Source organism: Mauremys reevesii, linkage group 4 (assembly GCF_016161935.1).
Source record: "Mauremys reevesii isolate NIE-2019 linkage group 4, ASM1616193v1, whole genome shotgun sequence".
NCBI classification, from domain to species: domain Eukaryota; kingdom Metazoa; phylum Chordata; order Testudines; family Geoemydidae; genus Mauremys; species Mauremys reevesii.
Window position 1 is genome coordinate 92401865 of NC_052626.1, and position 26669 is coordinate 92428533.

A 26669-nucleotide genomic window follows, 5' to 3' on the forward strand; every position below is an offset into this window, starting at 1 on the left:
CAGGGTAGGGCTCCAGGGATTAATTGACTAATTGCCTATATTTTTAAATGTAAGATTATATAAATCTATTTGAGGGCTTTCATTATTTGTTAATGGAAGGATAGTTTTGTGGATATGGACTGGAAGTGAGGAATAGAACTAAGGTTCTCTAGCTTTTCCTTAGATTCCTGTAAGACTTTGGGCAAATCACTTAACTATTCAATGCTTCTGTTTACCATCTCTAAAATAGGGATCATAATAATTTCTTACTCTGGGACGTTGTGAATCTTAATATCCACTGTTGATAAAGCTCTTTGAGCTCCTGGGATGGGAAGTGCTATTGAAGTGCAAGAAGTCATTGAATAATATGATTGTATCTAGGCTTAAATCTAATAAGATAATTCTTGTATTATAATTCAAGTAATACAGAATTTATATTCCATTGATACTTTTTTTTTTTTATCAGCTAAGGATGGTGCAGCAAAGCAAGGCTGCAAGTAGTGAATGTCAGACCTTTTGATCTGATACTCATATTGTGGATGTCATGGATGCTTTTATTCCATTTTATACATACAAATGTAATATAAATGCATTTCTTTTCCACCCCTCAGAGCAAAGCCTCCTTTTAAAAGTATACATGCAGCAAAATAAATGCAGTTTCTCAGAAAATAAGTTGTAAAAACTGTTGACAAAACTCCAATTCAATGAATGTTTTGATATAGATTTATAAAATTGCGTCTTTTAGGAGTGCCATGTAAATTTTTTTCACAGTAACAGACATTTTTTTCCTTTTAGTCCAGGCATTCATGAGTGACCATCACTTAATGAGATCTGTACATTACTGAAAGAAGTGTTCTGTAGCTTCCTTAAGCTGTTGTGTTCTGTTATCTGATGATTATATGAGGTGTGTTAGGGTGGGGAGAGAAGGAGTAAGAAAAGTGCTACTGCTTTGATATTTTTAACTCCTATGGTGTATTTTAATGTATATTAAGAGTTGTGGATGTGTGGCGTTTCATATAGATTAAAATAAAAACAACTAAATAGATAAAAATAAATATAAAGGTGCCGGAGGTTTCAAACAAGGCTCTTTTTTTTTTTTTTTGGCGCATTTTGCACCAACAATACATAATTTCAGTTTGTGCTTATTCTTGGCAATTAACTGCAGTGTGGAGTTCATTATGCCTGCAAAAATGGAGGCCCAGTTTGAAAAACAGACTCCGAAAATGTGTCCTTGTATATTCATAGGTGTGCAAGTAAACATTTTGTGATGTATTTTTGCTTAAATTGAAGAATAACACTACTTATTTCCCTCACAGCAGTGTTGAGTCTGAATTTACACTTGTAAAGGGCTTTGAGATTGTACAATAAAATGAGCCATGGACATACAAAATATTATTACTTATAAAGTTTCTTGACACTTTTTTTTTTTCCTCCCCAGGTATGCATTCCTCAGCAACAACAGAACTATTTGTTACTGGAGCATTGCCAACCTCTGGAACATTTCCACCAACATCTGCTTTATCAGCTTATCAGCATCCCAATTCTTTCAGCAGTAGAAACTTTGCTACTACTCCATCTCTCACACTTCAAGATGCAACATTCAGTGCTGCATCAAATGGTCTTTTAACTGCTCACGACCCTTTATTGCAAATCAAGACATCGCAAGGCACAGTTCCAACTGCTTTGACATTTGAGCGCTTAGGCAGCTCTGTTTTAAGTACCAGCATACCACCTCAGTCATCAACGTACCGTTCTGCTCAAGAGTCCGCACCCCATCTCTTGCAACCTCAGTTTAGTTTGTTGCCTTCAACACTTGGAGGAGCTCAGCAGGCTTCTCAGGCATATAGCACATCCGTCTTTTCTGGTTCTACTGCCTCCATTGATAGAGCACTTCAGCGAGAATGTAGTGTTATTAAACACCATCAGCGGCCTTCAAGTACACAGTCTGTTCAGGCACAACTGACTGGTTCACAGCATTCCTTACACAGTTATTTATCAAGTACAAGTGGAGTTAATTTTCAGGATACATCCAGGCAGTCAGCACTGTCCTGCAGTCCAGTTGGAGATGCTACTCAGGTGAGCAATGGAGGATCACAACAGAAGACCTCTCAAGTCTCAGTGGAACTTGCTCAGTCTTATACATCTGCAATTCCATCACCTGGTTTCCCATCTACTTCTACAGCAAAAGCAAAAAACTGTTCTACAAAGCAGCTATCAAGGTCAACAAAGACCCCCAAACCTCAAAATGTAGCCTCTCCTGTGCAGACACAAAGCTATTCCAAAACTGCACAAAACCAGAGTTCAGTAATAGCAGGCCAAGCACAAATCTATTCTACAGCACAGCTACCAAGTCTGTTGTCAGTCAGCCAATCCCAAAACTATGTTTCCACACAGTCACAGAATATGCCATCTGTCAGTCATTCACAAATTTTCTCATCTAGCAAGGTTGAGAAGCTGCCCTCATTATATAAAACACTGACTTTTTCTGGGCAGTCGCAAACTATAACTTCTGATAGTCAGACAACACTAAGTTACTCTGCAGATCAACAGGTATTAACTTCAGTTCCAAATGAGAACTACTCTGGTCAAACAAGGGATCTTTCTTCAGTTAGCCAATCTCAGAGTTATTCTTCTAATCACTCTCAGGGTTTATCTCCCGTTAACCAATCACAGGTTAGTTATTCATCTCAATCACAGGTTTTGTCAGCTGTTAGTCCTTCAGAAAGTTATACGTCAGGGCAGTCTTTAACATTAACTTCACCTTCTCTTCCATTTTCTTCCTCCCCTCGTATTCAAAATTTGTCAGCCTCAAGCCCAAACCAGAACTATATTTCTTTACATTCTTCTCAGAATTCTCAGACACAAGAATCATCTTCTCCACAGTCTCAAAAGTTTTTGACAGCTGTTCAGTCTCCTACTTTTGCATCCCCAGCTCATTCACAGACACTGCAAAACAATAGATCTTCCTCAGATACAAAAACATATGTTAAAAGGAAATCTGACTCTAACTTGTATGCTTCATCAAAACAGGAAGATGAATTGTCAATGCAAGATTTACAGGCATTACAACAGCAAGCTTCTCTTGAATCCTCTACACAAAGGCTAACTGATAGTGAAATTAATGCTCAGGACGCTGCCTATAGGGTCTCAAAGGCAGATGACAGATATTCTCAAAGTGTAATCAGAAGTAATTCTCGTCTTGAAGATCAAGTTGTTGGGCTTACTCTTCAAGGGTCAAAAAAAGATGAGAGGATGGTTGGTTCTGTGGCACAGCTTACTCAGCAGATTGGCCATATCACTAATGTAATAAGCCATGATATTAAAAAGGCAGCTAATTTAATGCAGACAACACAAGTAAGTGTAAATGCTAAAGAACTAAACCAGCAGCATTCTCTTATGCATAAGGTACACGAAACTAAGGCCCAAGAACAGCAGGGCCAAGTCATTAGCACATCATCACAGATTCAAGCTCATGCCTTGAGGCATGGCAATCAACTATGTTTGCCTAATGCACAGGTACTTCTGGAATCTGCCTGTGACTTACAAATTCTTCAGCAGTCTATACTGCAGTCAAGCTTAGGACAAGCAAAGGCATCTCCACATGTGCGACGAATACAGAGTCCTCAGCATGTAGCACATCAGTTCCTTCAAATGGATAGTCACATTATTCAAAGTAATGGGGGTCATTCTCAGCAACAGCTTCATCCTCAAAATGCAGAAGTTATTAAAATGGACATTTCTGAGTCCTCAAAACCACTACAGCAACATATGACATCAAAAGACCATTTTACTCAACCAAATCAACATGAATCAAAGAATCAGTTTGTTTCTCTTGGTTCGATATGTTTTCCAGAGTCTATGCTTCTCAGTGATGAGAGGAATATATTGTCTAATGTGGATGACATCTTAGCAGCAACAGCAGCAGTGTGTGGGGTCACGCCATCAGAATTTGCCAAATCCACATCTCATGAAGAAGAAATTCAATCTGTTGAAAATGGTGATGATTCCAAATCTCAGTTCCAGTCAATAGATGTACGACACATATCTCCTAGTTTCAGCTCCTCACCCACTGTAGTTGGAAAACCACACAGCATAAATAATATTTCTCTAAATGGAAGCCAAGTTACTATAAACCTTACAACAGTGTCTACAATACAATCAAAACATGTGATCCTTGATCAACGTATGGAGACTTCTGATCAAAACATATCAGCTAGAATGACTTCTCCAGCCCTTGGACCTAGTCAGGAGGAGCAAGAACAAGGTTCTGGCAAAGTTAAGAAACAGTCTAGCATTAGTCATGAATCTGAAGAAGACAATGATGTTCCCATTGATGGTACACTGAATGCTAGAGACTCAGAATTTGTTTCAAGTGGTCGGAGTCTAAGTGAAGAGAGCGTTACATCAGATAATGATTTTAATATGGGTTGTGATAATGGCATTGTAGTAGGTAACAAGATTAAAGGTCCATTGCAACCAATATCTGTGCTACAACCAGGAGATGGAAGTGGTAGCAAAACTGAAGAAGAGAACCAAGATTTAAGTCAAGGGAACTTTCAAAAGAAAAAAAGTAAAGGAAAAAGCCAAATAAAAAATGCTACAGAAGATGACAGTGCAAGCCAGAAACAACTGAAACGAAGTGGACAATGCAAACGTCAGAATATAAGAGGAACTGACATATGTTTACCATATTCTTCTCCTGTTTCTGAAAGTTATGATATTTATCAACACCAAGAAAGAATGAGGCAAAAAATTAAAGAAGTGGAAGAAAAGCAACCAGAAGTCAAAACAGGATTCCTTGCATCTTTTTTAGACTTTCTAAAATCTGGGCCCAGGCAACAGTTTTCAGCACCTGCTGTACGAATGCCTAACAGGACTAGGCGGCCAGTTACCCAGATAGTCCGTGCCCCAGGTCCCCAGCCACTTTCAAAGCCACAGCCAGCAGCAGCAGCCGCCCCTTTGTCTGTTGAGGGTGGCTGTGAAAGTCCAACCAAAAAAGTTGATGATGAACTTAAGAAAAATTTGGAAACATTGCCTTCATTTTCTTCTGATGAAGATGATTCTGTAGGGGGTAACCACGATCTTCAGAAGAGCATTTCTACAGCATTATCAGCTTTGGATGATACTGCTGACAAAAAAAACAAATCAGGTAAAATAGTTGTTTACTTTCAAAGACATAATTCTGTAGATTTTGCATATACTTTACTTCTTAATTTAGATCTCTTTAGTTTTAGATAAACATATCTTTCAAAAGACCTTTGTTAGGTCACACTAAATTTAGGAGTAATATTCAAAATATTGAACTGAGATTTAACTAAATTAGTGTTTTCCACAATAGTGGAAGTTATGTGGCTAAATCCCTGTACAATGTTTTGAAAATCTATCCTTAAATATTTCTTTTTCAGTATAAAAGATGATTTTGGCATGGAATGGAGAAACTTGTATTTTAGTAAACTGATGTCAACTCTATCATTTTCTAACTCAAAATGGTAGATAAGGTTTTGCCTGTAAAACTCAACAGTCTAGTACCAAATGTTCCATCACATGGACAGTAAAGAGTGTAAAAATGCAAGTGTCTTTAAAGAAACTTCATCATGATGACATAATTGAGTTACTTCCAGAAAATATTGTTTTTACCTTGGTGGAACTGAGTATGTTCTTTCAGTGATTATTGAGTTACATAAAGCAGAGTTATTTATAAAAACATTTATTTTTACACTGGCCAGCTGAGAATGTGTTTTTATCGGTACTTTTCTAAATAGGAGGAGTTTAGACTTTATACTATTAAGCATAAAGTAGATGACTTTAGAGAAATGGAATTTTTGAAAGGTAAATGTCCTAACTAATGCAACGTGGGATGGTAGTGATGGCACTATTCATATTTTATATATAGTTCCTCCGCTAAATATTAATGTGTCTATTCTATACATCGTAGAATTCTTGTAAACAATCATACATTTTAATTATTGGTGCTTCCTCTAGAAGTATTTTCAGCAAACTGTTTTCTTATCTACATTTTAAAATACTTTGATGTTTTTGTGACAAAGTTGATAAATAGGAGGCAAAAACCATGGTAACTGGCATTTGACAAGTGCTGGACCTGCCCTGCAGACTGTGATGCTGCTAATGTTTTAGCAAAGACAGTAACTGCAGTCACTATATTGCTGGTCCTTATGACTAAATTTCTTTGACTTTCCAACAGAAGTCTAGATCTACCCTTTTGAGGGGCCTAATTTGTTCAATGGCAAGACAGTGCACATCTTAGACTTCATGATCACTTTCAGGTCTCAGGGTCTCTATGCAACATCTGGAGAGAAACACGCTTTCACCTTCAAATGCCAGTCACAGGGTTTCCAGGCAACATTTGGCCAGAAGTTCACAATGAAGAACTCCTCAGACTCCAAGAAGCAAAAAGGGCAGATTCTACTAACAGAGGTCAGGGTCTGCCTCAGCAGGCTTGGCTTCATCAGCATTTGCCCAAATGCTTTAAAGGATAACAACATAAAGAGTACCCAGTTACTTTAGTGGTGCTGGCTCCTTTTGATTGCCTGTAAGCAATCTTTTTGAATGCTTGTCCAGTTTGTGTTTCTTCTGCCCTTTAATATTACATGCATATTAAATGAGATTCAATGCTGCCACACACTTTACATTCAGCTACAATTGTGGCTCTCCAGAGACAAATTTGTAGAACTTTCAGACCCGTCCATTAGTTTGGTGGCAACTCTCTGTAGCTGGCTCACAGACCCTTGGGAAAAGGAATGCCTCAAGTAATCTTACAGCAGTGTCTCTAGCCAAGTCAAGAGTAGAGGCATTTATTATTCACAGAGGAACTGTATCCAGACCTCCTTCCCCAAAAGAATGTCCAAGCCATGAATCTTTGGGGACTAGGGGAAATGGTGGATCCATTAAGTTTGTAAATTACTGAATACTGCTTAAGAGACCTACTTATCACTGAAAATGTATGCATCGCAGAAAGAATTTTGACACCTAGAGTTCAGTGCCACTTTGTCTCTTATAACAACTTTTTATACATAGAACATGCTTAGAGCATGTTCATCATTGCTTTGTATAAGAAGGTATCGATACTTTAAGTGCACAGAATTAGAATAGGGTGTTGTCCTTGAGCTCCATGCTAAAAATATATCCATAAAGATCCCTGTGTTAACAGGGACGTTTCCTAGAAGAATATGGGCCAGGGTTTCCATATATATGTTAAGTTCAGTAAATTCTTTGTTGCTGTTCACATAAGCTACCTTCATATCTCAAATACAGTGTATTTGGAATGTACCTCTGCCCGCATGTGGCATCTCTGAAGAATCTCTTATAGCTAGTCTTGGGAGTCATAGAATCATAGGTTAGAAGGGGCCGTAAGGGCCATGTAATCTAACTCTCTGCCAAGATGCAGGATTTGTTGGATCTACACCATTCAAGACGGATGGCTCTCCAGCCTCCTTTTGAAAATCTCCAGTGAAGGAGCTTCTACAACCTCCCTAGGTTCCATTGTCCTACTGTTCTTACAGTTAGGAAGTTTTTCCTGAGATTTAATCTAAATTTACTATGCTGTAGTTTGAACCCATTGCCTCCTTTCCTGTCCTCTGAGGCAAGAGAGAACAACTTTTCTCCATCTTTTTTATGGCAGCCTTTCAAGTATTTGAAGACCCCTATCATGTATCCCCCCGCTTAATCTTCTCTTTTCCAAACTAAACATACCCAGTTCCTTCAGCCTTTGCTTATACGGCTTGCATTCCATCCTTTTGATCATGCATTCCATCCTTTTGATCATTGTTGCTTGCCTCTGGATCCTTTCCAGTTTCTACATCCTTCCTATACATTGGTTACCAAAATTGGACACAGTACTCCAGCTGAGGCCTAATCAGCACCAAGTAGAGCGATACTTTCACCTCCCGGGACTTACAGGCTATGCTTCTGTTAATGCAACCTAAAATTGCATTTTTTTTATTTTATTTTATTTTATTTTTGCAACAGCATCGCATTGCTGAGGCATGTTCAGGTTGTCACCCACCACAACTCCCAGATCCTTTTCAGCAGTGCTGCTGCCAAACCAGTTATCCCCCATTCTGTATTTGTGCATTTGGTTTTTTCCCCTAAGTGTACCTTACATTTGTGTTTGTTAAATTTCATTTTGTTGCCTATAGCCCAGTTCTCCAGTAAGATCCCTCTGAATTTCAGCTCTATCCTCCAAACTTTGAGCAGTACTTCTTTCCTTCTCCCTAGCTGTGAAATATTTGTCTCTTTTGCTCTGTAATACTATGATAGGGTGTATAAATCCCGCACTGACAGCAAAGGGACTAGGGAGGCAGTGTGTGCAAAGGTAGCCTCAGCCCTGCCAATCATGCATGGTAGGGAGGAGGGCTTTAAAAGGAGGAAACTGCAGTCGGCCAGGGGGAAGACCTGAGAAGGTAACGGCTGGAGTGGTCCTGAAACAGCGGGAGGAACCCCCCATGCGAGAGACCCTGCCAGCTCTGCGAGGAGTCTAGCAAACACCGGGGCAAGCCTGCTCCAGAGAGACTGACTCAAGCTATCTGGCCGTAAGAACTCCAGTAAACTTGCTACCTAGCCACTCCTGAAGTAAGGTGGTGCTGCTGAACTTTTCACTTTCTGTTGACCCCAAGAGGGGCTTGTTCTTTCCTGAGTTTGGACTTTTGCTTTTCCCCACCCATCACAAAGTAAGCAGGACTACAAGGGTGCGGCCCACTGCAAGGACTAAGGGTATGTCTACACAGCAAAGAAAAACCTGCGACTGGCCTGTGCCAACCTACTCGGTCTTGCAGGGCTCAGGCTGCGGAGCTGTTTCATTGCTGTGTAGGCTTCTGGGCTTGGGTGCTCTGGGGCCCTAATACCCTGCAGGGTCCTAGCCTGGAAGTGTACACAGCAATGAAACAGCCCTGTAGCTCAAGCCTCTTGAGCCCAAGTCAGCCGGCACGGGCCAGCCACAGATAGTCTTTGCTATGTAGACATACCCTAAGGGGCTGGAGCCTGGACTGGCCTAACTTTGTCGTGGTAACTCTGGGTGGCAAGCAGCCCCCACCCAGCAAAGTTGGCACTCCAGAGAGACTCTCTTACAAATATCATCCATCTTCTTCTTCCAGCCATTGGAAAAATTACTTCACGATTTTAAAGCAGTCTGCTCCACAGTTCATATTTATCAAAAGTAATCTTGTTGAAGATGAATATATGTACTTAGTAAAAGCATTTCTATGTGCAAATTTACATATGCTCGAATTAACTCTGACCAGGGCCAATATAAATAAGATTTGATTTTAATTCTTTCACTATAAATAATTCCTGGATGTTTTTACTGAAATGAAATAAGTGTAAAATGATTTGCTGTAGCTAATGTGACCCAAAAGTATATTTTTAATTTAGAAAATAATAATTTGGCATAATAAGCTAATACAAAAGGATTTATTGTACTGTGTATTTAGTACAAAGGAAACAATTTTGATTGAATAACTGTCATGTTTGCTTTTGTGGGTATATTTAATTAAACTGATTAGTTTATAACTTCTATTTTTGAGCAGAGGAAGGAAACATCTTAAAATAAAGCTTTGTTCATTTCTCTCAGTGCAAAATACTGAATTTTTAAAATGTTTAAATAGCCGGTATTTTTTCTTAATGTTAAAGCAGTGTGGACAGTCTCCCAGTTAGTACTTCTAGCCAAAGATAATGTGTACATCTTTTTAAATCAAAAATTACATTTAAGAACTTTTTACAGAGCATATGTACAAAAGGAGTTTCCCTTTTGTTGAACATTCAGAACATTGTTCTGAGAAAAGTAAGTGACGCTTTATTTTAACCTTTTTTCTTCATACTTTGTTTTAAAAATATGGTTGTACTATCTTTTCACTATTTTGTATAAAATTATAATACGTATGTATGCCACCAAATTCCTCTCCTGTTGTAAGGAGAACTATTTGTACCTTATCCAAAATAACAATAATTGACATTCTGCAACATGCTGGTCATGCAGAGTCAGTACTGATTCCTTCATATATATGCAATTGTACATCTGTTTATTTTTAGACTCAACAATATAAAAATGTAAAAATATTCACGATTACTATGTATACCTTTCTACCATGGTAACACTAGTGTACCTCATACATATTTTGCTGCTTTTGGGAAAGTTCTAGATGTACTTGGAAAATAATTGTATACTTTTATATTAAATAAGTGTTGCAGCTTTCACTGGACCAATGCATTTACTATACTTGCAGTCATGTGACAGGAAATATTTTATTCTGCATGCACTGTAACATTATTCAATATACATTATTCAAATTTGGCAATAGTGATTTTTTTAATGACTCCTATTTCCAAATATGCACGTTTGTAATATAGATGCAATAATTTAAATATCCAGTTAACTTGTTTTGGGATTATTTTATAATGATTTATATAGAATATTCTTTTTCCTGTACCTCATTGTTTGAAATTTATCATGTGAAATGATACATTTATTTTTTGTGTTTTTAAAGGATACGTCCCAACCTTTGACGCTAGTTCACTAACTGTGATATTAGCAATAAAATTCTGGCTTGCATTGTTTAGTTAGATTAGCAAAACGGAGTTAAAGCAAGTATGTCTTGAGGGCAGATGGTAATACAATATCTAAAGAGGTCTTCTTTCTTGAGGGGGAAAGGGAATAATAATCATTGAGGAATTGGGAATTTCCACTAAGTGTGGCATACAGAAGTGGAGTGCTTTTCATTCCTTCCCTTTGTACCATTAATTCTCATTGCAAAGCACTATTTTGTGTTAAATTGTATTATAGGATTGTTAAGAATGTTAAAATCTAATCTGAAACCACCAGTTAATTTATTGGAAGATGCAAAATGAGAGTGACCCAGAAGTGCCACCAAGAAAATACTTTTTCATGTTTGATTTAGTTTTTGTGTTATACATGGCAGCCACTTTCCTTTTTTTTTAATTTGATGAAAATGATGATGTAGTTGCGTATCAGCAGAGGCCAACAAAATCCAAAATAGTAATCTGTTAGAGTCTGCCATTTACTTTGTTCCACAGAGCAAAACAGTGTTTTCCTGTTGGTCCTCTGTGTAATAACAATGTGTTCTAAGGCACGTATCACCATAGTGTCTATGCGCTATAGCTATAACAAAATCAGTTTCCTGCAAACATACAGACTTAATACTAATTATTTTAATTTTTTAGATATAGGTTTAACTTAGGGCTAGTTAACTTTACTATTTTAACTTATAGAATGGGTGCTTTTTGTATGTATTGTTTGGGAAAGTAAATAAAATAAACATAATTTCCTTCTTATGTTGCTGATCCTTGATGATTCATATAACCGATGCTTGCTTGTTTTTTGCTTCAGAAACTGAAAAAGTGGCAGTTGCTACTACTGCCAACACCACTGCTCTTGTAAAGCAGGAATCTCCAAACACTACTGCTCCTGTGGTAAATGTTCAGGAGAAAACAAGTTCAGCAGAACTCCTAAAGATAGCTGACCAGGATGGTGTGACTTCAGACCAGTTAGCAAAAATACAGGCAGCTGTTGCAATAGAAGGATGTACTGATGAGGAGAATACGGACAGTGGAGGAGAGGGCATGTACAGAGAACGTGATGAATTTGTAGTGAAGATTGAAGATATAGATATGCTAAAGGTAATCCAAATGTTTGTTCTGAGTAATTAGCAACACACACCCTGAAGCAGACATCAACAATCAAACTACCAAGGGGCAGAGGCTAATATTCTACTGCATAGCTCAACATATTTGTGATGCTGCCAAGATGGCATACAGGTGTGGTTCTAGTTTTGGGTAGGGAATATGCATCACTTTAATTATGTGTCAAGCATTCATACTAGTTAAATGATAAAGGTAAATAACTGTAGCAGATAATCTCAATTAGATCTCAAAATTGTCTATAGACATACATACATTAGTTGACAGAAGTCTTCCAGATTTGGTGTATGTCTTTTAACCTTTTCCAAAAGAGCTAACGTTTTCAAGGATTCTTGACCTCACCAGAACACATTCTTATTAAAGACTTTGATAAGCTTTCAGGAGTGTGGTGTTGAAGAAATGTGTCTTAGGCTGTAGTGTAGATATAGCCTATGTCAGCATAATTTGTCGCTCAGGGGTGTGAATAAACCACCCCACCGAGCTACATAAGTTACAATGACATAAGCGCTCGTGTGCACAGCGCTATGTTGGTGGGAGAGCTTCTCCCATCGACATAGTTTCTGCTGCTCACAGAGGTGGTTTTATTATGCCAACAGGAGAGCTCTCTTCCGTCAGCATAGAGTGTCTTCACCAGACGTGCTGCAGCAGCGCAGCTGCATCATTACAGCTGCAGCACTGTTCGTGTTGACGTGCCTTAGCTTTTTGTTTCAGGATTTTCATTTTTTTTTATTTTTGTGGAGGCTTTGTTTGCTACTCTAACAAGGAGTGGCTTCCATGTGGATCCACTACAACCCTTCATAAGGTCTGCAGAGTTTAAGGAAACCTTATTTGTTTTCTCCATTTCTAATTCTTCTTCTGTTTTGTCTTCCTCATGTCCACTCCTCTGCTACTGTTCTAGCTCACAGATTTGATTATTACTTTTGCATGTCACTTTAAAAATCATTCCTAAATATCTTTATTCTTTGCCTTCCTATGGACCCATTTGAACTGAAATTTTTAAAATAAAAGTTCTGTTAATTATTTGCTAGGTTTGTCAGGTAAGTTTAAGGAATAACTAGTTTTAAAATATTCTCACTTTGCAGTGTTGGATCCAAATCTTGTAGGGTTTTTCTCATTTTATAACCATTTGAAAATACACTTTAAAGTTTTTTCTACACTTAAAATATTCCCTTAAAATATGAGAATCTTTATAGATTAATATTTAAATGATGGATTTCTAGTGGCTGGGCAGTGGTAATTACAGATATGTTTAAAATATTTAAGACACAAATGTTTTAAGAGGATAATCTATTTGAGCTAATTGTTATTGAACTAAAAGTTGAACTGTAAATGTAATCTTTGTCCAGTTCACTAGTTACTACTGAACTTTTTGTTTTCACATAACTGCAAGTATCGTGCTGTAATGTCAGGTACTCTGGGAACTCTACAGTCACAGAGAGCTAGCACTAGGGACTATGGGAAGTCATTTTTCTGGTATTTGGTGGTTTTGTGTTTTAAAAACTATTTTCATACTACCAAAGGCATCATGATAAAAGAAACTTTGAAAAAAGTGACAAATTGCTGAAATGAAATTTGTCAGGTTTTTATGGTTTGATTGCATGATATAGTAGCTGTGGCATCACAGCATAGATGGAGCTGGCTAGGTCAGCTTCAAAGATCTTGAAGAAATAAATTTTGAGGTTTAGTCTATAGATCTGTGCTGAATATACCTCATAGTTAATATCCTGGTGCCATCGGCACATAATAATGGTGTACTTGGAATCTGCAGAATTTATATCCAGTTTATCTCTAAAGAAAAAAATGAATAAATTTTGGAAGGAAAATAAGCACAATTTTTAGCTAATAATTTTTTGGTTCTTATAGATGGCTTTACAAACGGGAAAAGAGCCTCCAGCAATCTGGAAAGTACAAAAGGCTTTGTTACAAAAGTTTGTTCCTGAAGTTCGAGATGCACAGAGAGAGTTTGCTGCTACTAATAGTGTAAGTATGAAGATTCCTTGTAAAGCCACAATGACTTCTGGTTGGGCCCCTACTCGCACAAAAGAAAATGTCTGACCCTGGAGCATTAAAGGAACATGACATTTCTGTTTACTCTCTGCACTAGCATTTCTGCAAAGATCTCCCTAACTCTAGGGCTAGAAATGAATGGTTAGTGGGTCCCTCTGATACTTTCAGCAGAACGACAATAAGAGTTGCTGTCGTATATTCAGGGCCAGTTCTCATTTTCATTCTGGTTTCTTTGTGCCATGCATATCATGCAAAGGAACCAGATTCTGGTCTCAACTGCCCAGTTTAGCATTCCCCTAGCGAGGAGGAGTTCTCAGCTGGGATAAAGTTGGATCCTGTGCTCTTTCCTCATACTTGCATCCTGGCAGTGTTTATGGGACAAAGAGCTAGAGAGGAGGTAGGGTGGAGTGGAGCTCCACTCTGAAGACCAGCAAGTATAGGACCCTTTATGGACCATACATTGACAGTATAAAGTAGGATTTCCCCCCCGTTGCTCACCCATGCAAGTGTAAGTGTAGACTAGCCAAGTAACCCGCTCCCTGATGGTGCCCCTCAACCTGTGCCTAGCAGAGCTCAGATGCAGGAGAAAACTAAGCCCAGTGTCTATATTGTCTTATTTTCTCATTTATATTTTAAGGATTTTTAAAATCCAGACGCAGTTCCCTCCTAAATTACAGCAGTTTTAGAGTAGATTGCTTTTGTATCCAAATAGATGGTCTTAGTATTTACATGTACATGATAAATTGAATAACTTTGCTTAGCAAAATAACTTTAATTGGAAAATCTGTGTGTTTATGTGTTTTTGTTTTGCTTTTCACAGTATCTTGGGTATTTTGGGGATGCAAAAATGAAATACAAACGGGTGTATGTGAAGTTCATTGAAAATGCAAACAAAAAGGAGTATGTCCGAGTCTGTTCAAAAAAACCACGAAGTAAACCTGTACAGTCTGCAAGGTATTTATTTTCAGATCACTTTTTATTTTATTGTATTGGTTTGGCATGAGCCATACACACGTGCTAATATTTCAGAATATCTTACTCAAAAATGACATTAATGCAGCATTAAGTGGAAACTTTGAATTACTTGCTTTGAGCAATTAGTTAAAGTTTCTACAGCAGCTAGTAACTCTTCCCCTTTGCTTCTATGGATTACAGTACACCTGTACCCCGATATAATGCAAATTTGGCTATAACGAGGTAAAGCAGCGCTCCAGGGAACAGGGCTGCTTTACCTCGTTATATCTGAATTCGTGTTACCGCAAGCGCTTCCTCTGCTCCTGCCCGTTATTTGCTGCGGCCCTCCCCAGGGCCCCCCCACCCCAGCTCACCTTCGCTCCGCCTCCTCCATGAGCGTGCCGCAGCTCCGCTTCTCCTCCCTCCCAGGCTTGCTGCACCAATCATTAACCAATAATTTAAAAATTATTTTCATACTACCAAAGGCATCACGATAAAAGAAACTTTGAAAAAAGTGACAAATTGCTGAAATGAAATTTGTCAGGTTTTTATGGTTTGATTGAATGATATAGTAGCTGTGGCATCACAGCATAGATGGAGCTGGCTAGGTCAGCTTCAAAGATCTTGAAGAAATAAATTTTGAGGTTTAGTCTATAGATCTGTGCTGAATATACCTCGTAGTTAATATCCTGGTGCTATCAGCACATAATAGTGGTGTAGTTGGAATCTGGAGAATTTATATCCGGTTTATCTCTAAAGAAAAAAAATGAATAAATTTTGGAAGGAAAATAAGCACAATTTTTAGCTAATAATTTTTTGGTTCTTATAGATGGCTTTACAAATGGGAAAAGAGCCTCCAGCAATCTGGAAAGTACAAAAGGCTTCGTTACAAAAGTTTGTTCCTGAAGTTCGCTCCCTGCTCCAGCTCATCTGTGCCTCCTCCCCTGAGCACACTGCCGCCGCTCCACTTCTCCCGCCCCCTTCCAGGCTTGCCAGGCCAAACAGCTGATTGGTGCGGCAAGCCTGAAAGGGATGGAGGGAGGGAGGGAGAAGTGGAGTGGCGGCGGCATGCTTAGGGAGGAGGCAGAGCGGCGGTGAGCTGGGGCGGGGAGTGGTTCCTCTCCCTACCCTGATATAACGTGGCCCCACCTGTAACACGCTGAGATTTTTTGGCTCCCGAGGACCGTGTTATATCAGGGTAGAGGTGTAGTTTTCCATTACAGCTATGAAGAATTTGGAATGCAGCATGACTCAAATGTCTATCTTGCCTTAATGAAGGCCTCCAGGTGAGAGAATTAGTAATATATACATATGCTGTTGGTACACAATTACATATCTCTTCCCTTGTGGACTTTGCAAGTTAAGTCTGTATTTCCAAATTGCTTGGATGACAATGCTGTCTGGATGCCTCAGAAGTAGCATACGTTATTCTCAACTCTAAGACAAAAGTTTGGCTCTTGGGTAGTAGAGATTGTTGTCAGAAAGATGCTCTTCCTTCTATTATATCACTGCTCATAGAGGGGGCTTTTTTGGCAGTAAATAGCAAACTAAATAATTTTGTCAACACTTTAAGTCATGTTCTTACCAAGGAAAGCCATGTATCAGACTTAGTCTGAAAGTATTTCATTTGTACATTTTTCACAGACTGCTCCCTTAGATATCACATGCCAACCTTGCAACAGCAATACATCTCCTAATGCCAAGAAGTTCAGTTATTGTATTTCTCTCTTAGTAGAACTACACAGTGTTGCTCATTGGCTCATAACTTGTTATGAATACGACAGTATGTTTACTTACTGATTTGAGTAATCATGGTCACATTATGCCTCCTCTTTACATTATTCTTTACAATGGCTGTCTATAAAGCGACCACCCTATTGGTAAAGCCTTTTATCATGTTGGCCTTGGCTTTGTTTTAAGGCACAACAGCAATCCTGATAAAATAGTTAGAGGCCGTTATGGCTCCCATCATGAATACAAAAGAATAGCACAAATATGTAGGGACAAAATCAGAAAGGCTGCAGGACAAAGTGAGTTACACATAGCAAGCAACATAAAAGGAAAGAAGAGGTTCCATAAATACATTAGAAGCAAGAGAAAGATGAAAGAAGGTATAGGTCCACTCCTTAGCAGGGAAGGAGAGCTGATAATGGATGACAAGAGGAATGCTGAGTTATTTAATGCCTGTTTTGCTTCAGTATTCTCTAAAAAGTATAATTGTGGCTAGATACTTTACACACCTTTTATTAACAACAAAGGGGAAGGAACACAAGCCAAAATAAGGAAAGACAGGTTAAAGAATATTTAGATAAGTTAGCTGTACTCAAGTTGGTAGGGCCTGACAAAATTCCCCTTAAGGTACCTAAGGAAACAGCAGAAGTAATCCCAGAATCATTAGTGATTATCTTCAGGAACTCAAAGAGGACAGCTGAGGTCACAGAGGACTGGAAAAAGGCAAATGTATCACTTTTTTTAAGAGGAAAAAAGAAGATCTGGGGAATTGTAGGCCAGTCAGCCTAACTTTGATACCTAGAAAGATACTGGAACAAATTATTAATCAGTTTGTGAGCACCTAGGGGATTATAGGGTTATAAGTAATAGCCAACATGGATTTGCCGAGAACAAATCATGCCAAAACAATCTAAGTTCCTTCTTTGATAGGGTTACTAGGCTACTGGATAGGGAGGAAGTGGTGGACATGACATATCTTGATTTTAGTAAGGCTTTTGGCATGAGTCCCACGTGACATTCTGATAAGAAAACTAGAGAAATGTGATCTAGATGAAATTACTATAAGGTGGGTGGAAAACTGGTTGAAAGACTGTACTCAGAGAGTTATCAAAGATTTGCTGTTTATCTAGTGGAGTCCTACAGGAGTCTGTCCTGGGTCTAACACTATTCAATGTTTTCATTAATGACTTAGATAATGGAGTAGAGAGTATGCTTATACAATTTATGGATGATACCAATCTTAGAGGGATTACAAGTGCTTTGAAAGACAGAATTTGATTTCAAAGAGGCCTTGACAAACTGGAGAATTAATCTGAAATCAACAAGATGAAATTTAGTAAAGACAAGTGCAAAGTACTACGCTTAGGAAGGAAAAATCAAATGCACAACTATATAATGGGGAATAACTGACTTGGCGGTAGGGTGACCAGATGCCCTGATTTTATAGGGACAGTCCTGATATTCAGGGCTTTGTCTTGTATAGGCTCCTATTACCTCCCACCCCCATCATGATTTTTCATACTTGCTATCTGGTCACCCTACTCAGCAGTAGCACCGCTGAAAAAGATCTAGGGGTTATAGCGGATCACGAATTGAATAGGAGTTGTCAATGCAATGCAGTTGTGAAAAAGGCGAATATCATTCTGGAACGTATTAACAGGAGTGCCATATGTAAGACACAGGAGGTAATTATGCCACTCTACTCTGCACTGGTGAGGCCTCAGCTGGAATACTGTGTCCAAGTCTGCGCACCACACTTTAAGATGTGGACAAATTGGAGAGAGTCCAGTGGAGAGCAACAAAAATGATAAAAGACCAATGAGGAAAAAATTAAACTGGGCTTGTTTAGTCTTGAGAAAAGAAGACTGAGTGGGGACCTGATATGTTAAGGGCTGGTACAAAGAGAACGGTGATCAATTGTCCATGTGCACTGAAGGTAGGAAAAGAAGTAATGGACTTTATCTGCAGCAATAGAAATTTAGGTTAGCTATTAGGATACACTTTCTAACTATAAGGTTAGTTAAGCTCTGGAACAGACTTCCAAGGGAGGTTGTGGAATAATCATCACTATAGGTTTTTAAGTACAGGTTGGACAGACACCTATCGGGGATGGTCTAGCTATACTTGGTCCTGCCTCACCACAGAGGGCTGGATTAGATGACCTTCTGAGGACCTTTTCATCCCTACATTTCTGTCATTCTATATCTGAGATTTCCTTCTTGACCTTTCTTCTGATGGAGTTTTTAACTGTGATTCATCTGCCCCTGAGGGATTACACCATTGCATTTTAGGTCATCAGGTGACTGTGCCTTTGTGGACAGTTCTAAGTCTGAAACTTTCCCTCTCCAATGTTGGAGTGTGATGACTATATTTATGTATTTTCTTCTTTGTATTCAGTTTAATTCCTCTTATTTTTGTTTTATAGTGTTTAGAAATGTGGTTTTATTTTATTTTATTTTTTATATTTAAATAGTTTTAAATACTGCAATGTATTGTTCTGCAGAGCCACCAGGGTAGCGATGAGAGGATAAAAAATAAAATTCTCATTCATTACATTAAACCTCACCCAGTATTTATGCAGGAATATGAAATGTCACACATTCATATATGGTTGTGAAAATTAAAGTACAGGAGAGTCTATTGATAGAGACTCTCAGTCAGGAGGAGAGGATGGAAGAGGATAAAGTATGGGCCAGATCAGACAAGAAACATTCACATAAAAAAGAATCTGACACACCAGAAAAGGGCAGACAAATAAACAGTGACAAGTTTTTAAAGTGCTTGTACACAAATGCTAGAAGTCTAAATAATAAGATGGGTGAACTAGAGTGCCTCGTGTTAAAGGAGGATATTGATATAATAGGCAACACAGAAACCTGGTGGAGTGAGGACAATCAATGGGACACAATCATTCGGGGTTACAAAATATATCGGAAGGATAGAACAGGTCCTGGGGGAGGTGAGGAGGGAGGGGAGTGGCACTATATGTAAAAGAAAATGTAGACTCAAATGAAGTAAAAATCTTAAATGAATCCACATGTTCCATAGAATCTCTATGGATAGTAATTTCATGCTCTAATAAGAATATAACATTAGGGATCTGTTATTGACCACCTGACCAGGACAGCGATAGTGACGATGAAATGCTAAGGGAGATTAGAGAGGCTATCAAAATAAAGAACTCAGTAATAGTGAGGGATTTCAATTATCCCCATATTGACTGGGAACATGTCACCTCAGGATGAAATGCAGAGACACAATTTCTCTATATTTTAAATGACTGCTTCTTGGAGCAGCTGGTACAGGAACCCACAAGGGGAGAGGCAATTCTCGATTTAGTCCTGAGTGGAGTGCAGGATCTGGTCCAAGAGGTAACTATAACAGGACCGCTTGGAAATAGTGACCATAATATAATAACTTTTAACATTCCTGTGGTGGGAAGAACACCTCAACAGCCCAACACTGTGGCATTTAATTTCAGAAAGGAGAACTATGCAAAAATGAGGGGGTTAGTTAAACAGAAATTAAAAGGCACAGTGACTAGAGTGAAATCCCTGCAAGCTGCATGGACGCTTTTCAAAGACACCACAATAGAGAGGCCCAATTTAAATGTATACCCCCAAATTAAAAAACACAATAAAAGACCTCAAAAAGAGCCACCGTGGCTTAACAACCACATAAAGGAAGCAGTGGGAGATAAAAAGGCATCTTTTAAAAAGTGGAAGTCAAATCCTAGTGAGGTAAATAAAAAGGAGGATAAACACTGCCAAATTAAGTGTAAAAATGTAATAAGAAAAGCCAAAAAGGAGTTTGAAGAACAACTAGCCAAAAACTCAAAAGGTAATAACAAAATGTTTTTTAAGTACATCAGAAGCAGGAAGCCTGCTAAACAACCAGTCGGGCTCCTGCACGATCGAGATACAAAAGGAGCACTTAAAGACGATAAAGTCATTGCGGAGAAACTAAATGAATTCTTTGCTTCAGTCTTCACGGCTGAGGATGTAGGGATGATTCTCATACCGGAGCTGGCTTTTGTAGGTGACAAATCTGAGGAATTATCATAGATTGAAGTGTCACTAGAGGAGGTTTTGGAATTAATTGATAACAGTAACAAGTCACCAGGACCAGATGGCATTCACCCAAGAGTTCTGAAAGAATTCAAATGTGAAATTGCAGAACTACTAACTATGATTTGTAACCGGTCCTTTAAATCGGCTTCTGTACCCAGTGACTGGAAGATAGCTAATGTAACGCCAATATTTAAAAAAGGCTCTAGAGGTGATCACAGCAATTACAGACCGGGAAGTCTAATGTCAGTACCGGGCAAATTAGTTGAAACGATCGTAAAGAATAAAATTGTCAGACACATAGAAGAACATAAATTGTTGGGCAAAAGTCAACATGGTTTCTGTAAAGGGAAATGATGTCTTAATCTATTAGAGTTCTTTGAAGGGGTCAACAAATATGTGGACGAAGGGGATACAGTGGACATAGTGTACTTAGATTTCAGAAAGCCTTTGACAAGGTCCCTCACCAAAGGCTCTTACGTAAATTAAGTTGTCATGGGATAAGAGGGAAGAGCCTTTCATGGATTGAGAACTGGTTAAAAGACAGGGAACAACGGATAGGAATAAATGGTAAATGTTCAGAATGGAGAGGGGTAACTAGTGGTGTTCCCCAAGGGTCAGTCCTAGGACCAATCCTAATCAACTTATTCATAAATGATCTGGAGAAAGAGGTAAACAGTGAGGTGGCAAAGTTTGCAGATGATACTAAACTGCTCAAGATAGTTAAGACCAAAGCAGACTGTGAAGAACTTCAAAAAGATCTCACAAAACAAAGTGATTGGGCAACAAACTGGCAAATGAAATTTAATGTGGATAAATGTAAAGTAATACACATTGGGAAAAATAACCCCAGTTATACATACAATATGATGGGGGGTTAATTTAGCTACAACTAATCAGGAAAGAGATCTTGGAGTCATTGTGGATAGTTCTATGAAGACGTCCACGCAGTGTGCAGCGGCAGTCAAAAAAGCAAGCAGGATGTTAGGAATCATTAAAAAGGAGATAGAGAATAAGATGGAGAATATCTTTTTGCCATTATATAAATCCATGGTACGCCCACATCTTGAATACTGCGTACGGCTGTGGTCTGCTCATCTCAAAAAAGATAGACTGGCATTAGAAAAGGTTCAGAGAAGGGCAACTAAAATGATTAGGGGTTTGGAACGGGTCCCATATGAGGAGAGATTAAAGAGGCTAGGACTATTCAGGAGAGAGATGAGGCTAGGAGACTAAGCGGGGATATGATAGAGGTATATAAAATCATAAGTGATGTGGAGAAAGTAAATAAGGAAAGGTTATTTACTTGTTCCCATAATATAAGAACTAGGGGCCACCAAATAAAATTAATGGGCAGCAGGTTTAAAACAAATAAAAGGAAGTTCTTCTTCACACAGCGCACAGTCAACCCATGGAACTCCTTGACTGAGGAGGTTGTGAAGGCTAGGACTATAACAGCGTTTAAAAGAGAACTGGATAAATTCATGAAGGTTAAGTCCATTAATGGCTACTAGCCAGGGTGGGTAAGGAATCGTGTCCCTAGCCTCTGTTTGTCAGAGGGTGGGGATGGATGGCAGGAGAGAGAGCACTTGATCATTGCCTGTTAGGTTCACTCCCTCTGGGACACCTGGCGTTAGCCATTGTCGGTAGACAGACTACTGGGCTGGATGGACCTTTGGTCTAACCCAGTATGGCTATTCATATGTTCTTATGTTCATCTGTATTATATTTCAACCACAAACTCTTGATTCATAGTCTGCCAAAAGGGGTTATAGAATTTCTATTAGATATTCAAGGTTAGTAAGACCACCAATATCTTAGTAAAACAGTGATTGGAATACACCTGTAGCTCCCAGATACTTCCATGACTCGCCGTAACCTTGCACAAGAGAGTTTACCATGTGCAGAATGAGAATACTGCTACTTAATCGCCAGCTTTGAGGATTAATTAATGTGTAACAGCACTTCAAAGATGTAAAACTAAGTTCTAAGTGTTAATGAAAATGATCATACTAGAGTGCAATGGAATAAACTTACATGACTCTCAAAAAGTACCATGATTCTTTTTATTAAAATTAGATCTTGTGTGAATTTATTTAGATGACTTATAAAACTGTTCATTATAATATTGCAGGCCCATTCATTACAAACCAAGTAACAGCACCAGCAAAGCTCCTGATCCTCCAGCACCAAAAACTACAACAACAAAAGTCTCTTCTGTGAAACCCAAAGCTAAACAGCCAAAGATAAAGGCTGAACCACCACCAAAGAAACGGAAAAAATGGAAAGAAGAGTTTTCATCTTCCCAGTCTGATTCTTCTCCTGAAGCCCAGAGTGATGAGGATGGTGAGTGGTGCTCTGTTGTCAGTCTTTTATATTTGTTTTTAACTGAATTTAAACTGAAGTCATAAGTACATTATAACATATAGTCTATAAATGTTGTGTCATCTGCAAAATTCCCTTAGAAGGCAGGGAATTTGTCATGAAAATTTAACATCCTCCACATAAAGTTTATTCTTCCAGCCCTTTACCTTGATGATTAACATTATTAAAAATGTAATATTTTACTCTCCCTTTGAGAGTGGGCAGATTTTGCAAGGTTGCTTTAGAATGCAGTTCTGCTTTAAAGAGCGATAATGTAAGAATGACGCATCTTAATCTTACCAGATCTGTTCTTTGTGTGTATTCAGAGTCATATTTGCTTAGTTGAGTGAGAGAAATACATTTTTAATACTTAGCTCCTTTTAGTCCCACAGAGCCAGGACATCTATTGCAGAAGAAGCTGATTCTATTCTGGATCATGCCTCCTTAACAGAATTGCTTTAATAGGTCCTCAACCACATCTGTGACACCCACTGTCTGCACTGATGTTGCATGGATGTAAAAGTGGGCAGAATTTGGATGCACAGAATCTTTATTACTGGTGGTGATGCATAAACCAGAACAAAAAGGAACTTGATTTTCAGGTGCATGTTAAGTTTGAACAACTGGCAGTTAGAAAAAAAAAATCTTTTGATAGAAAGATCAACCAGATTTGATCTGGAGTCATTCATACAATAATCATGGAACTTTGAGATGCCATTTTTGCAGTCATTTTTCTGGGTAGACCAAGCCTTTCAAAGGTTGTTTACCATATTTAGATTACTTTGAGAGAGTTTCCATAGCTTTGTTTTTCTCAGTTTGTTTAGTCTCAGTTTATCTTCACATGCATATGAAGATAAACTTGGCAGCACCCTGACCCTGTACTGTTGGATTTCCAAGGCACATTGGCCACTAGAATTTAGACTACTGTACCTCTTTCAGCAGTCTGATTTGTCTTGCATACCCCCAAGTTACATCTCATTTAAACACTACTTGCTTACAAAATCAGACATAAAAATACAAAAGTGGGCTAACCGCGGAACAGAACCCCTGTGTAAGATGAGACTCGCCTGTACTGAAAAATTGCTTATGTTCTCATTTTTACCATATAGTTATAGAATAAATCAATTGGAATATAAATATTGTACTTGCGTTTCAGTGTATAATATATAGAGCAGTATAAACAACTCATTGTATGAAATTTTAGTTTGTACTGACTTCGCTAGTGCTTTTTCTGTAGACTGTTGTAAAACTAGGCAAATATCTAGATGAGTTGATGTACCCCCTGGAAGACTTCTGCATACCCCTAGGGGTATACGTACCCCTGCTTGAGAACCACTGTCTTAGACTAAAGATGAGTTACTGCAGATAGTCTAGAGCAGGGGTAGGTAACCTATGGCCTGCGTGCCAAAGGTGGCACATGAGCTGATTTTCAGTGGCACTCACACTGCCCGGGTCCTGGCCACCAGTTACTTGGCTCTGCATTTTAATTTAATTTTTAAATGAAGCTTCTTAAACATTTTAAAAACCTTATTTACTTTACATACAACAATAGTTTAGTTATATATTATAGACTTATAGAAAGAGACCTTCTAAAAACGTTAAAATGTATTACTGGCACGCGAAACCTTAAATCAGAGTGAACAAATGAAGACTCGGCACACCGCTTCTGAAAGGTTGCCGACCCCTGTTCTAGAGCCCCTGTGCTGAAGGTCGAAACTAAAAATAATTTTAATTTTTGATCTAACTTATCATGGTACCAATCTCTCTAACACATACAGCTGTCAGTTTATTAGAGTAAGGACTACTCTGGTGGGGACAGTCACCCATGGCAACTTGGAAACCTGACAGAATGGAGCAGTCTCACTACCTACTTTGTTGCAGATTCTAACATTGCATGCTGGAATCAGTAAAGTGCCTCAAGAAGCTGAGCAAACACTTAGTGTAGAAGCATTAATGACTTCTGTATAACACATGCATGATTGAAATGGCTGACTACAAAACTTTTGAAACATCTTGGAAAGTGACAGTAGCTATACATATATCTGTTTGCTAATGTAATTGGTTATATGTATTTTCATGAGCTCATGAAAACATGACATTGACTTTCAGTGGTACTTATGATGCTTAGTGACTTTGGTGTTTTTGACGGTTTTACCCCTTGACTCAGCTGAATCAGTTGGTCTCAGAGAATGTCTAAGTTGCCACTGGATATTGGTGTCTAATCTAGTTTGCTTGATGGGAATATTTCATCCTCCCTTTTCTCCAGATATTTGTCTGCCTCAGAGTTTTAGAAGGTTCCTATAACCAGAGTATCTAAATGCTGATAATGCAGCTAATTCTGCATCTTTCTGAGAAATATTGCCCTGCTTCTCTGATACACTATAAACCTCCCTTGTTTTGATAAATGCAAAGTTTGACATTATTTCTGTTGAGAAATAACATGTGTTGTAGTCTCTTGGGATACCACTAGAGGTTGCTTGTGTTTAACAATGAAAACCTTTTATTTCAAAATAGGAACATATGCTAATATACAAATGTTTTCAAATATCTGAGGAAGAAAACATTAATTGTATTCCAATTACTTTTCAGAACTTGTCCCTCCATCTCCTTTTTTCACCCGCTTTTTGAACACACGAGCTATGAAGGAGACCTTTAAGAGTTATATGGAGCTGCTTGTTAGCATTGCCTTAGATCCAGATACAATGCAAGCCTTGGAAAAGAGCAATGGTACAGTGTGTTTTACATAAATTTCTTTGTGCTCTGCTTTGTTTTGTCCCATGATGATTTTTTATTTTAAGATGTATTATGTACATTTTTTATTAATAAAGCAAATATGAAAACTCTTCTTGTTTCACAGCTGTACCTTAACCTACACTTTTTGATGCAAATAATGTACTATGTGTAATTTGTATTGGTTTCAGGTTGCCGCAAATTCCTGTTTTCTCAGATTCAGCATACTTTGGTACCACATGAGGCACTGTTTTGAGTTTGTACTTTGATATGTATCTAAAAGTTCTAAACAGGGAGATGTTCAGAGCAAACAGTATTTTTTGCCCCAGTAGAGCAGCCAGAGTAGTAGAATTGCCGCGATAGCCTGACCACTTTGCTCCAAATTCCAGTTTCATTACATCATGACTTTCATGATAAGTGGGCACCAATATAAATGAGTGGGTGAAATACTAATGTATCTGAATGAGTTTACCATACTGCCCTAATATTACTGTATTGTTAAAATCCAGACAGGGCTGGCTCCAGGCACCAGCATTCCAAGCTGGTGCTCGGGGTGGCAACCTGCAAGGGGCGGCAGTCCCTGTTGGTTTGCCCCCAACCAGCGCGCCAAATTGCCGCCGCCGCGGACGGCGGGGGCCGTCCGTGTGCCCTTAGGGCGGCAGGCGCGTTTCCGCGGTGGCAGCAATTCGGCAGCAGCTTCTATGTTTAGCTGTCCACGGCGGCTTCAGCTAAACATAGAAGCTGCCGCTGAATTGCCACCGCCGCGGAAATGCGCCTGCCGCCCTAAGGGCACACAGACGGCCCCCGCCATCTGCGGCGGCAATTTGGCGCGCTGCTTGGGGCAGCAAAAACTGTAGAGTCGGCCCTGAATCCAGATCAGGATTTAATGGAGGAATTTTTTAACTTTTATGTTTTGTTTAAAATATTACTGTATTACTCCAATTGCTTTAAACTACTCCAGAGGGACTTGTCATCTGGTTATATTGGGCCCCTCTCCTGTTAGCATCACTAATGAACCTCACTTTTTTTTTTTTTTAAATCAAGATCACCATTACCAATAATAGACCTACAAATGCTAATTTTATTTAAAAACCATTTCAGTTGTGTGCCTAGTTTTTCATGCAGAGACATACTCATTACTTTATGAAGTTCTGATTTCTGAGCTGT

The 26669-nt window shown here is 38.7% G+C and overlaps 1 protein-coding gene across 3 annotated transcripts in view; it reads left to right on the forward strand.

The window, feature by feature from the left end:
* The window catches only part of QSER1 (glutamine and serine rich 1), a 76197-nt gene that overhangs the window by 30461 nt on the left and 19067 nt on the right, over window positions 1-26669 (forward strand). For all 3 annotated transcript variants that reach the window (XM_039535366.1, XM_039535368.1, XM_039535367.1), the window contains 6 exons: window positions 1418-5128; window positions 11339-11628; window positions 13513-13629; window positions 14477-14610; window positions 22543-22754; window positions 25362-25499. In XM_039535366.1, coding sequence (XP_039391300.1) covers window positions 1418-5128; window positions 11339-11628; window positions 13513-13629; window positions 14477-14610; window positions 22543-22754; window positions 25362-25499 — 4602 coding nt within the window. The remainder of the gene's footprint in view (window positions 1-1417; window positions 5129-11338; window positions 11629-13512; window positions 13630-14476; window positions 14611-22542; window positions 22755-25361; window positions 25500-26669) is intronic.